Here is a 13,439-nt window from a genome sequence, read left to right on the forward strand (position 1 = left end):
AGCCAGATCCCACGTGATTGACCAAGCAATTTGAGTCTCAGATCTGGTGGCTTAAGAAACACACCAAGAGTGTGTATGTGCATGCCCAAAATCCTGAAAGGAGAGAGAGATCGTGACATGATCATGCCCCATAGGGGTGCTTTTTCTTTGTCTTCTCTCTCTGTTTATTTCTGGAGAGCACATGTACCCTCTGGCACCAAAAAAATAAAAAGAAGAAAGAAAAAATTGGTTTGGTAAAGGCTTATCATTAATGAGGCTTTCTTGTGTCCTGACAGGTGTCAGAGATGGCTGAAGACGGGAGCGAAGAAATCATGTTCATCTGTAAGTGACCAGTGTGCCTGCTGGGGACCGGCTCTCGGGCCTGGAATGCATCCTGGCATGGCGCTTGCTGTCTGAGCAAAGCCAGGAGCACATTTTGTTTTTAGCCTACAGAAAAGTGGTTTGTTCTAAAATTAAAATGATTTTACTCACTTTAAGAAACACAGTTTATTGTATGAATAAGACACTGCAGGGACATGTTTATCATAGGATCACCTTTCTTAGAACTCCTGGCCTAGGTCATGTTGCAGGGAGTGATTCAGAAAAGTAATCCAAGGGTTTAGAAGAAGGGTGGTGTGTCAGATTTATGAATATAGGTTAACATGGTGAATTTCATTTATGCTCATGCTTTGGGGAGAATCTTGTTCTTGTCACACAGAGGGGACTGTGTGTGATTTGAAATACTTCGTAGAGCGGGATCTTTTCCTCAGGGAGCATGTCCTGTCTGCCTCTTCATGTTTGCGAGGGCCGTAGTGGGCAGCCTCGTGACGCAGGCCTCGCTCTAGTGAACGCCCTGGCCGCTTGTCTTCAAGGTACCCGTGTGGTCTCTCATGGCTGGGTCATGCCCATCAGGCCGGAGCCCTGGCTCCCTTGTTAGCATTTTGGGTCTCACCTTCCCTGGGTGGCACCCTCATAATCCTCTGATGATGTCCGTGTGCAGGGTGTGAGGACTGCAGCCAGTACCACGACTCCGAGTGTCCCGAGCTGGGCCCAGTGGTCATGGTCAAAGACTCCTTCGTGCTGAGCCGGGCCAGGTGAGTGCCTGCCTCCAGCTGCTTTCACAGCCCTGTCAGAGAGGACCGCCTCATTTCAACCACAGTGAACACATGACAGCCTTTACGTGTGCGGATGGGGATGAGGAGCACGGGGATTATGGCAGGAAGCTATGGGCTGGTATCGGCAGTTCCACCCACTATGGAGCCTTGCCATTGGATGAGCCATGGTGGATTTCAGAGCTTCTTTGATCTAGTCCAAGGTCCTTGGGAGCCACTCTGTCTCCAACACAGCACGGCAGCCAAAGGAGAGTAGGTCGGCCAAGCTGGTTTAGGACTCGAGCAGCAACAGCCAAGTGGGGGTCTGCTGGGCAGGTTTCCTCTGTTCCCTGCCCAGGCTGCCAGTCAAGAGGTGTGTACTGTGAGGCACATGGACTGGGGTTCTGGGTGGTGAGTACAGACAACAGGCCAAGCTGTTGCAGCTTCTGTGAAAATAGCCATAGACAGTGAGGAAGGTGCTCTGCCTGTCCAAGCTTACCCGTGGGCTGCATCACCAGGTTCCATAGTGAGGGTCCTGGGTTCATGGGTCCCCACACAGTAGCCATTTGAACTTGGACGAGGCATTCTTCCCTAAACCTCCAATGCCTCTGTGCAGTAGGGAGGACGAGAGGGACCCTGTGACCTTATCCTTTGTTACATGTGATAGGGCTCAGTTCATGGCAGTGCTAAAGAGAGCATCATCTTCTTGCCAGTACTATTTCTAGAAGCCTCCCAGCCCCACCCTCATCCCATTGATTTATTTTCTTCTCAGTGTGACTTATTTTACTCAAAACACAGAGATTAATATTGTGGTCTGACATAGAGAGTGAATCAGTTTCCCTTTTCCTGAATGCCTTCAAGGCTGCTTGTTGCCCATGAGAATTCCACTGAAACCATTGGTCCCATGGAGGGCGCCTCTGTGATAGCTCCTCCATCTTAACCTGGCCTCCTGCTCACCCTACGAGGTGCCCTGGGTCTCTGCCTCGGTTTCTGGATGTGTCCTGGGCTGACCAGGCACTGCCTCATGCCAAGTCCTGCTCTCTCTTGCACCTTCCTCCCCCCAGCACTCCCTTCTTGATGCTCTCATTCAGTTAACAAGGCCACACCCCCAGTGAAACTGGCTGAGTTTGGCCTAGCCAGAAACCCTATCCTTTACTGTGGAGTACCTGTAGGGCCTGATGTCTCTCTCTCAGTGCTCAGTGTTTCTCCTATAGCTTTCTCCATGTGGTACCTTGTCATCAGGTGTGCCCCCTTTTACCAGACCATGCACCTCTGAAGGTGAGACCAAGGCTTTTCAGCTCGGTTGTCCCAAGGGCCCTTGTGCCTGGGCTGTGAGCTGGTGCTATCTTTGGGGTAGGGTTCTAAGTACAGCCTCTGGCTTGTAGGTTCCCATTGAGTACTTGGGTGCATCTCGCTAAGCCTGTGGTGATCTAGGCTGGCCAAGACTGGGTTGGCTTCACAGCCCAAGGGAGTCAGCCCAGCCTTGCCCTTGATCCTCCACGGCCCTTATCAGGAGAGCCTGTATCTTCTTCCCTGGAGAGTGGTGTTTCAGAAGACCCATGGTGGGCAAGCCCTGATGGTGCCACAGTCACACAGTGCCCCGTGCAGCTGCAGCCATATGGGAGGGTCCCAGGTTCAGGTCCTGAGGTTCCCTTTGCATACTGGGTATGTACATCTGTGATCCTGGCTAAGGCTGGGGGTGGATTGCAGCATGAAGATTATATTGAGGGGGCTCTCTTTTCCTCTTCCTTTTCCTCTTCCTCTTCCTCTTCCTCTTCCTCTTCCGTGGTGTTTCAGAAGACCCATGGTGGGCAAGCCCTGATGGTGCCACAGTCACACAGTGCCCCGTGCAGCTGCAGCCATATGGGAGGGTCCCAGGTTCAGGTCCTGAGGTTCCCTTTGCATACTGGGTATGTACATCTGTGATCCTGGCTAAGGCTGGGGGTGGATTGCAGCATGAAGATTATATTGAGGGGGCTCTCTTTTCCTCTTCCTTTTCCTCTTCCTCTTCCTCTTCCTCTCTCTCTCTCTCTCTCTCATGGAAGAATTGGACAAATAACCTTAAAGAGTCATGGTAGGTGTCCCCTGGCACAGTGGCTGTCCTTAGCCAGCAGTGTGGAGGCCTCTTGTGAGTCTCACTTTCTTCCACCCTAGGTCATCTCTGCCTTCCAACTTGGAGATCAGACGACTGGAGGATGGGGCCGAAGGAGTGTTCGCCGTGACTCAGCTTGTCAAACGAACTCAGTTTGGTCCGTTTGAGTCTAGGAGGGTCGCCAAGTGGGAGAAGGAGTCTGCATTTCCACTGAAGGTGAGGGCTGCTGCCCACAGGGCGTGGGACCCCGAGGTTTGTTCCCTCTCACGTGGGAACGTGGAGTGGAAACTGCTGAGCTTTGGTGACTCACGATGCCTTGAAAGTAGCTCTGGTTATTGTTGTTCAGCTTAATTTCCAAGAAAATGTTTCTTTCCATTTTTTTCTAGCGTTTCTATTATGAAGGCATCAAAGTTGTTAATATTTTCTGATTTTTAATTTTGCAAAACATTAGGGTGTATATATAAGGCACGAGCAGCTGTATTCCCAAAACGTGAACGGTTCTCTCATGACCTGGTGGATGCAGCCGTGGGTGAGGTGGCAATTTCTGTAGCTTCGCGAGGGTGCGTCACAACTGTCACTCCTGTGCAGAGCCTGTGGTGCTTTGCAAAGCGCTCCAAGGAAGGTGTTTGATTTAGGCAGCAGTGAGAACTGGCAACAGTGAGGTTTACCACACTAACGAGCACACCAGGCTGAGGAGAGGCAGCTCTTCTCTTTTTAGGCGAATAAGAAAATTAAAATGGAAATAAATTGCAAGGAGGGTCCAGAGTCCTTAGAATGAGCCCCCAGGTGCCCCATAAGGCCAGGGGGGTGTGCTTGTTCTCTTCTACCCCTGCTGCAGCGTGCCCTGCACAAAGCAGGCCCTCAGAAATGTGTGTGAAATACACACGTGGAGTGGGGGCTAGACAGGGCCGCCTTTACTGAGAGAAGCAGCTGTCCTTAGAGACCCTTGAAAGGGATCTGCTTGTCTCAGGATGGGCAGGTGGAGTAAACGACCTCGGCTTTATGGCAGTCCTTTGAAATACTGAGCTTACAAGGCAAATTTCAGCAAAAAGGAGAAGGAGGAAAGGCACTTGAGTCATACAAATGAAGAGAAAGGAGAGGAAGGAAGGGAAGGGAAGGGAAGGGAAGGGAAGGGAAGGGAAGGGAAGGGAAGGGAAGGGAAGGGAGGAAGGCTATTCCATGTTTAGGGATGAGGTGAAAAGGCTTGAAACAGCCTGAGAAAGGGAGCTGGCTACAGGCCCCAGCTGCTCGGCCTGCTGTTGGCACACATGGTCTAGATGGGTGCACAGTTGACATAGCTGCACGGTTGAGGTAGGTGCATGATCAGGGAGGTGTGTGATGGAGGTGGCTGTGTGGTCAGGGTGGTGTATGGTTGAGGTGGGTGCCTGGCTAGGCTGGGCATATGGTCGAGGTGGGTGCCTGGTTGGGGTGAGTGCCTGGTCTGGGTGGGAACACAGTAGGGCTGAGCGCATGGTTGGGCTAGATGCACAGTAATGGTGGGTGCATGGCCAGGGTGGATGCACAGTCGTGGTGGGTACATGGTTGCAGTAGGTGCACAGTTGTGTTGAGTACACAGTCAGGGTGGGTGTGTGGTCATGATAGGTGTATAGTTAGGAGCAAGGCTCCTCTGGAAATCTGGAAATCTTTTCTGCCCACTTTGGTTGTCTCAGTTGCTCAGTTCTGAAGGCTGTTGTCGGGTACTGAGTTATTTTTAGTGTACACCTCAGAGCTGAACCCCTGCATGCCGGGAGCACACCATACATACCGTTTACCGGTCCTTAGGCACTTGGGAACCCTTCTGCCCTTCCCCTTGCTTCCAAGAGCTTCATCTGTAGAGAAACTTAGCCAAGACAAGCTTAGGCGAGGGGAGAGCTTGCCTTCTACAGCAAAGAAGCAATGATCACTCAAATCATAGAGGATGGCACCCCCCTGTACTAGGGTGGTAACTTGGACCCCAAGGTATTTCAGTTCCTCTCCCTGCTCCCTACCTGTTTAATCATGAAGCAGTGCTCTGCTCGAAAGCGAGGAAGCAGCGTGGAAAGACTGAGGCCCTTGGCCCAGCTGGCTCTGTCACAGAGCCAGGGGGAGAATTCAGGTGCCTACCTAGACCAGGTACAGAGCTCAGTGGTCCTGGTACCACTTGGAACAGATGCAGAACTCAGGGGTCCTGATGACATCTGGACTTGTGTCCATGGCTTCCTTGCAAGCACCTCAACAGGTCACGTCCATGAGCCTGCTGGCCTCTGCCATGGCACTGTCTAGACGGGCTCCTCAGCACCCCCCATGAGGACATGCAGTCTGGTATATAACCAGTGGCTTCCCTGCCCCTTGTGGCCTGGCTCTCCCCTCAGGTGTTCCAGAAGGATGGACACCCTGTGTGCTTTGACACCTCCAACGAGGACGACTGCAACTGGATGATGCTGGTGCGGCCGGCAGTGGCGGCTGAGCACCAGAACCTGACGGCCTACCAGCACGGCAGCGACGTGTACTTCACCACGTCCAGGGACATTCCAGCTGGCACTGAGCTGCGGGTGTGGTACGCGGCCTTTTACGCCAAGAAGATGGACAAGCCCATGCTGAAGCAGGCCTGCTCCAGTGTCCAGGGTATGCGAGTAACCCCGCTAATGACCTGAACTGGTCAGTGGGCCAGGGTGGGGAGGGCGGAGGGGCCATGCTCAACCCCACAGCAGGTCTGTCATTTGCTCCTTCCACGTCGGTGGACAGACAGTGACAAGCCTCACGGTCCAGCTCTGCTGCAGTGGGTTTGCTCAGACAGCACAGGCTGACATGTAGCTCTGCTCAAAAATGGCTTGTGCTCTCTGTCTTCTGAGGTCAGAGTTTTATCCCTGTGTGTAGACAGAGGAAACAGCACAGAGAGGTTAGGGAACTTCCCCAAGGCCACAGTGCTACAGGTGATGGAATCAGGATTAGAACCTGGACTCTAGCTCCAGGGCTGATGTGTTCATCTTGCAACAGTCTCCTCCTAGACGTTGGTGTGTGTGCATGCGTGTGTGTAGCTACATACATGTGTGCACATGCTCAAAGAAAGGCCTCTCAAAGGTCGTGTGAGTGATTCACCCAGTACAACAATCCTACCTGATCACAGTGATTGCCCTTTAACCCAGGGCCCTAGGCATTGCTTGGTCCTGAATGGGTCTGTTGAGTTTAAGTCTTTCTTGCCCATGTTTGGGTCTTTGGGGAAGACCTCTTCATGTAACCTGAAGAAACCACCTGAAAGTGCTGATACTGACTTTCTGGCCTGCAAAAGCAACAGTTTTACCACTCACCCTCAGACTGCCCAGAGAGCAAAAGTTGTTTATCATTGTCACGATGATTTGGCACTCAAGGGAGAGAAAGAGACTTTGACTCTTCTCCCTACTCTTCTAAAATTCTCTCTTGCAGTGGTTTCCTTTTTATTATAAATATGAGATAGAACCCAGTCCTGGCAAGTAGACTCAGCTCATGAGGAAGGTTCTGGTCTGCCTGTGTTTGCTCATCATGGTCGGGTGCTGGGAAGTGCTGCTGCTGTTCCTCACTGCTCCTGTGTGGTCCTCTGGTTGAGGGTCCCTGACAAACTGCCACAGACCAGATGACTTCCACTATAGACGTTTGTTCTCTGGCTGCTCTGGAGGCTGGAGGCCCAAGATCAGTATATGGGCAGGGCTGGCTCCTCCTGGGGGCTCTGAGAGAGGATCTGTCCCAGTGCTGACCTAGACCACCTCTGGCCTACCTTGGACCCTCCTTCTCAGTATGAGCATCTGAACAGGTCCTATCCAGGAGCCTGATGGGCCTCCACCATGGCAGCTTCTCCAGTTTCTGGTGCCGCCAGCCTTCCTGGCTTATGGCTGCATCACTCCAGTTTCTGCCCAAGTCTTCTCCTCCATGTCTCTCTTTCTGAGGACGCAGTTACTGGGTTTATGACCTCCTCCCAGCCTACCAATTTCAGCATCACCTCATCCCACCCTGATTACATCTGCAAAGACCCTGTCCCAGAGGTTCCAGGTGGACATGGATTTCCCCCCCTTTACTCTAGATAAAACGTGAGTGTATACATGCTACATTAGCACCTCCACTGGGTCTGGTCACATCCTGATCCCCTTGCTCTAGTCCTTCAGACTCTGGACACTCACATGAGCGCCTGGCATGTTTCAGACTGACCTGGCTGGGGATTTGAACTATAGCCACCATGTAGGACCTGGTTTCTGTAGAGCAGTGTATTATTGCTATGCTATGGGGCTGGCCCAATTGAGCTCACCACAGGCAGATTGAGGGGTGGTGGAGTTTAGAGCCGGCAGGGCATGTGGGTAAGGCAGCAGGCTACCTGGGGTGTGGATGACTGGCAGCACCTTCTTTTTGCTGGCATAGTTAAGGGGGCTGAGTTTCAGGATGGTGTGCTTCCTTCACAGATATATTTACAGAGAAAGTGTCTGCTTGCGGGGAGCTCTTTGTGCTTGTAGTGAAGAGAAGAATCACTTGCTTTCTCCTTCCTGCTGCTGCTCACCCACTGCTCCCAGCCCTGCCCTCTTCACTTTGCTAAAATCAGGCACTGGGCACACCCATGGGAGGCCTCTGCTGGGTCAGGCCACTTCTGAGCATCCAAGTAATCATAATCTTCCGAACCTGGGTTTCTGGTATTAGTTTCCTTGATAGTGGAAACTGGCTCTGTGCGTGCCCCCCAGCCTCCCCAGCATTTGAGTTATTGAACCCTGACCTGGGGGATTCACCCCCCATCAGCGGTGTCCTGAATGAGGTCACACCTCTCATCACTCTCAAGGTTAAAGTTTTAGTCAAGGTGAAGGGTTGCTACCTCTGAAATGAGTAATAGTTGTTCTGTTTGCTTTTTACTTGCTGGCAAACCCTTTAATCCAGAACTGAGTTTGAAATAATAGATTAAGCCAGGTGTGGTGGCATGTGCTGAAATCCTAGCTACTCAAGAGGTTAAGGCAGGAGGACCACAAGTTTGGGCAACATAGCAAGACTTTGTCTCTAGGGGAAAAATTTGAAAAAAAAAGAAATCATAGATTTAAATGAAACTGGCCCAAGACAATGTCATCCAGTAGAGTCATCCAGGAGAACTGCCTAGGAATACCTAGGTAAACTGTGTGGTTCTTTTTCTAAACTTCTGGTGGTACTTACTTTGAGTCAGTCTTTGTGTCTGGAGGGAGGGCTTTCCTGGCCATCACCATGCCTCTTACCAGAGGTAAGTGGGCAGAACAGGTGACCAGGGCTTCAGGAGCCACCAGTGTGCTCTGTAGGAATCATATTGGTGGCCGGCGGGTCCAGAGTGGACTTGCTATAAATTATACAGCACATGGCCAGATCCTTCTTGGTGAGCGTCAGAACTGTGAAGACCCAGTAATTTAATTCTGTTCTTTTTTCTCATTTGCTTCAAACATGCATCTTTGTCTTAGAGATCAGTAAACTTGTAGATCAGAGGAGCCAGCCTCTAAATAGGGGTAAAAGTTTCGTTCTGAAGGAATATCCCATCTCCTTTTAAAGTTAAGTTTTGGGAACCAGCAGTTAGCGTAATGGCTATGTCGCTGGATTCCCACGTAGTCGACCGCGGTTCGTGTCCCGGACCCGGTGGCTTAAAACTCACGCCGGGCGCGTGTGCGTGCGTGCCCAAGATCCCGAGAGGAGAATGGAGGAGAAGGGATTGCGGCGTGACCATCCCCCCTGGGGGGTGATTTCTCGCTTTCTGTCTCTATGTCTCTCTCTGTCTGTCTGGCGAGCGCACGCGCCCTACAGTGAAAATCTCTCAAAAAAAAAAAAAAAAAAAGTTAAGTTTTGTTCTTTCTGGCACTGGGCTTACTTTCCTAATTGTGTTTTTCCTTGAGCTCACATTAAGGATGACTTTACGCAAACCTGGCACTGCGGGCACGTGAGAGTGAAGGCCCAGCGCGCGCTTTGGGCTTGAGCTCACATTGAATCAGCCAGTGTCACCACCTGGCACTGCGGGCACGTGAGAGTGAAGGCCCAGCGTGCGCTTTGAGCATTCCTGGGAAGGAGTATGGGAGGGCCCAGGATCAGCCAGTGTCACCAGATATTTTTGGCATTTTTCTGATGAAAAAGATAAAATATAAACCCATTTCATAACATTGCAGCAGAATGATCCTAACTCAACCACTGCTGGCATTTTTGATTGACATTTTCTAGTATTTTTTAAAAGTCAGCATTGATGACGGGTCATTCACATACAGTGAAACTCACCAACTTTGAGTATACAGTTTGGAGACTTGCGATGAGTGTATTTGTAGCGTGAGCTCCATCCCCATTGAGTTATGGGGCGGGGGGCACAATCTTTCCATGTCTCAGTCTCCACTCCCCCAGCACCAACTTGCTTTCTGTGATGGTTTTGCTGTTTCTTTGCTTTTAAAAATCTCTGCATAGGGACCAGCAGGTGGCGTGGTAGTTAAGGTGCTGGACGCTCCCACATGGCTGACCATGGTTCAACTGCTGGACCTGGTGACTTCCTTTGTCTCTCTCTCTCTCTCTCTCTCATCAAATTAAAATAACTGAATGAATAAATAAAATTAAATAAATAATAATTTTTAAAAAATCTCTGCATCTTGGGTCCAGCAGATGGCATAATGGTTACGTCACTGGACTCCCACATAGTCAACTGCAGTTCAAGTCCTGAACACAGCAGCTTGAAACTCATGCCGGGCATGTGTATGTATGCCCAAGATCCTGAGAGGAGAATGGAGGAGAAGGACTGTGGCATGGTCATCCCCCCCTAGGGGCTGATTTCTCACTTCTGTCTCTGTCTCTGTCTCTCTGGCGAGTGCACATACCCTATAGCAAAAATCTCTCATTTAAAAAAAAAAATCTCTGCATTTTTATGTAGTCATGGTCTTACTGCATTTGCCATCTTATTGCTCACTCTTACTTATTTCATTTATTTGTATTTTTTTTTTTTGGAGAGATTTTTGCTATAGGGCGCGTGCGCTTGCCAGACAGACAGAGAGAGACATAGAGACAGAAAGCGAGAAATCACCCCCCGGGGGGGATGGTCACGCCGCAATCCCTTCTCCTCCATTCTCCTCTCGGGATCTTGGGCACACACACACACGCGCCCGGCGTGAGTTTTAAGCCACCGGGTCCAGGACGCGAACCGCGGTCGACTACATGGGAGTCCAGTGACATAGCCATTACGCTAACTGCTGGTTCCCTTTCATTTATTTGTATTTGATGTCAGAGGGTACAAGTGCAAACACAACGGAGAGAGGAAAATGGAGAGAGAGAAGAAAGGACTCCCTTTAGTCCTGGTTATGCTATAATTCTTGTTCTTCCCATTCGCTATTGCATCAGAATCCTGGGTGTCTGCACATGTATCTGGCATGTTTTTTCAAGCTGCTGGGCCAGGCTTTGGACTCTGGCTTCTTCAGTGCAGTACTAACCCTGTGCTATAAGGCCAACCTGCTCGCTTTTATTGACATGAACACTTGTGATTCACCATGGCGTCTTAAGTGTTTTCTCCATTCTCACCATCTCCATGGCACCGTCCTGTGGCTGTGCATGTTATATTTGCTGAGACCCTTCTGTCTTGTTGATATTTATATTTAAATAAATGGCACTCAGGAATTCTGATTGTCAGCTAGCTTTTTTTTTCTTTGAAATTTCCTATCTTTTAAAATTAATTTTTGGAAAATCCTGAGTTCTTCTCTTAATGACAGGAGAATTGTCCAAGCTAAGTTAGTTCTCCTAGTTAGTCCTGTTTATTTAGTGTCAGAGCACGAGGTTGAAGGGGACAGTTTCTCACACCCAATGCCCGTGCAGATTTGAGGGAATCCCTGTTATCCACAAGCATCAGTTTCAGCTGCCCGGGAGCACTTACATCACCGTCACCTATGAGGGTGGGCCACCTTCTGCTGGATGGGCTTCATGGAGACATTGAGCATCACTGTCTTCTCCTCTCTTGTCTCTGGAAGCTGCAGGCACCCCAGAAAACAACGCCCCCGTGGACTCAGAGCCCAGCCAGTGGGCCTGTAAAGTGTGCTCCGCCACCTTCCTCGAGCTGCAGCTTCTGAATGGTAAGGGGGTCGGTGAGTTAGATTGTGAACTCTGTGTAAACTCCCTATGCATTATGCTGTCACCTCCCTTTGCTTCCCTGTTGCTGTGCAGATGCCCAAGCTTTGTCCCACCTGTCTTCACTGCCCCCATGGTTTGGTCACCAGAACCAAAGCCTTCTTAGGATCCACAGGCTCAGGCAGCCTTCCTCCTCCTTGTTGTCACTGTGCAGGTGGGAACTGGCCATGCAGGAGCCAGCCAGCATGGGCTGTTTCCTGTGCCTACCTGGCCCCCACTGCTTCTCGTCTGCAGGACACTCGTGTCTTCTCAGGTTGACTTTCCCATTCAAGGTGACTGGGAAGGAATTGAGGATATTCCCAGGTTATGAAGTGCCCTGGGGACTTTCTGCTTATTTCTCTTAGGGCAGGAGTCCCTACCCCTTGGGTCACAGACTGGTACTTGTCCATGTCTGCTAGGAATTGAGCCACACAGCAGGAGGTGAGCGACGGGTCAGCAAAGTTTCATCTGTATTTATAGCCACTCCCCATCGCTCGCATTACTGTCTGATCTCTGTCTCCCATCAGGTCAGCTGGCATTGGATTCTCATAGGAGCATGAACCCTATTGCGAATTGCACGCATGAGGGATCTAGGTTGTGCATAAACCATCCTCCCTTCTTATAAACCATCCTCTCTTCCCCTTGCACTCTGTGGAAAACTTGTCTTCCATAAAACCAGTCTCTGGTACCGGAAAGGTTGGGGACTGCTGTTTTAAGGGACTGGTTTATCCACATTCCTTTTCAGAAAGTTCATGTGTAGTGGGACCAACAGATAGTGTAATGACTGTGTCACTGGATTCCCATGTAGTCAACCACATTTTGAGTCCTAGATCTAGTGGCTTAACACTCACACTAGTCATGTGTGTGTACATGCCCAAAATCCTGAGAGGAGAATGGAGGAGAAGAGATTATGGTGTGGCCATCCCTCCTGAGGGGTGATTTCTTGCTTTCTGTCTCTCCAGTGAGCACATGTGCCCTATAGCAAAAATGTCTCAAAAAAAAAGAAATAGAAAAAGAAAAAAAAATCACATGCAGTAAAGAGAGACTTAAGTCAAATAAACCACAGGACCCAGCTGCTATAACCAATTGCCCTGCAAGGCTGGAAGCCACATGGTCAGCTGTGGGTCCAAATCCCCAGGTTGATTTGAAGACATAGCAGGTACCCAGGACCCTGAGGAGCTGGAGGGCTGAGAAAAAGGGATAGTGGTGTGACAAAATCCTATTGACGGTACATGTGTTTTCTCTCTCTCTCATGCTTATACACTCCCTCTGTCATAAAAATAAATATATAAATTATGGTAGGAATTGTAGGTAAATGCAGTGTGTGACCATATGTTGTGTGTAGAATATGCTCAGAGTGCCCAAGCCCTGAACAGGGTTTTAGGTGATACAGGTGAGTATGAGACTGACATGGCCATCTCTGGCTCTCATCACCAGGTCTACAGTCAGAATGTTCTGGAACCTGTGAGAAGGTTCCCCTCAGGTAAGATTTAGTAATAAGAGGACTGACACCAGCATTCCACAGAGAAGCCGTCTCAGTCACTGAGATGTTATCTGCTTTGGGGCGGCACCATCTGACGTTAGAATCTCATCATGAGCTGGTGGGATGTCATCCTTCTGACCTTAGCTTTGCATATTCAGTACTGTGTCACTGTGCCCTCTGCTTGGTGAGAGGCATTTGTGGTTGTAACAGAGATGAAAATAGCACAGCGGCTGTCAGGCTGTCCTGGAGTGCTGTTTAGGAGGAATTCCATCCCTGGACAAAGACAGACCAGATGCAAGGGCCGTACAGCACGAGAGGTCATTGCACAGGATGGGATCGCTTAACATATACACTAGCAGGAAAAAACTTTTTGTTTTGTTTTTGTGTTTTACTCTGGTAACTAGTTGTCAGGGAAGAGAAAGGAATTATACCTATGGTTAGGAATAGGGTTGCTCACTTGGCCCCTCCCACACTCAGGCTTTTAGTCACTGAGACCAGTTGATACCAGGTCCTCACCTAAGCCCTGACCCATCTTAGTTCAGTGAAGTGCCATGACCACCATCTGGTACAATGGGCTTCTCTGTGATGGTGGAGCAAAATGAGCAGGAGCAGTGAAATACCTGCCAAAGCTGTGCAGCTAGCACATGGGGAGCTGGGGTCACACTCAGGCAGCCCGGCTCAGTGCCGCCCAGCCCTCTGGTCACCCTGACCCCAGAACACCCCAAAG

The 13,439-nt window shown here is 50.1% G+C and overlaps 1 protein-coding gene across 2 annotated transcripts in view; it reads left to right on the forward strand.

Annotated features, from left to right (window-relative positions):
- Positions 1-13,439, forward strand: part of PRDM15 (PR/SET domain 15) — an 81,485-nt gene that overhangs the window by 23,712 nt on the left and 44,334 nt on the right. The window contains exons 1-5 of one of the 2 annotated variants that reach the window (XM_014590855.2): positions 225-321; positions 980-1,073; positions 3,225-3,378; positions 5,514-5,766; positions 11,094-11,195. In XM_014590855.2, coding sequence (XP_014446341.1) covers positions 285-321; positions 980-1,073; positions 3,225-3,378; positions 5,514-5,766; positions 11,094-11,195 — 640 coding nt within the window. In that variant the 5' untranslated portion in view covers positions 225-284. Of the gene's footprint in view, positions 1-224; positions 322-979; positions 1,074-3,224; positions 3,379-5,513; positions 5,767-11,093; positions 11,196-13,439 lie in introns of those variants that run through there. The other variant, XM_006156374.2, reaches the window with a different exon arrangement.

The sequence above is a fragment of the Tupaia chinensis genome, unplaced genomic scaffold (genome assembly GCF_000334495.1).
Source record: "Tupaia chinensis unplaced genomic scaffold, TupChi_1.0 Scaffold000492_1, whole genome shotgun sequence".
In the NCBI taxonomy this organism is placed as follows: Eukaryota; Metazoa; Chordata; class Mammalia; order Scandentia; family Tupaiidae; genus Tupaia; species Tupaia belangeri.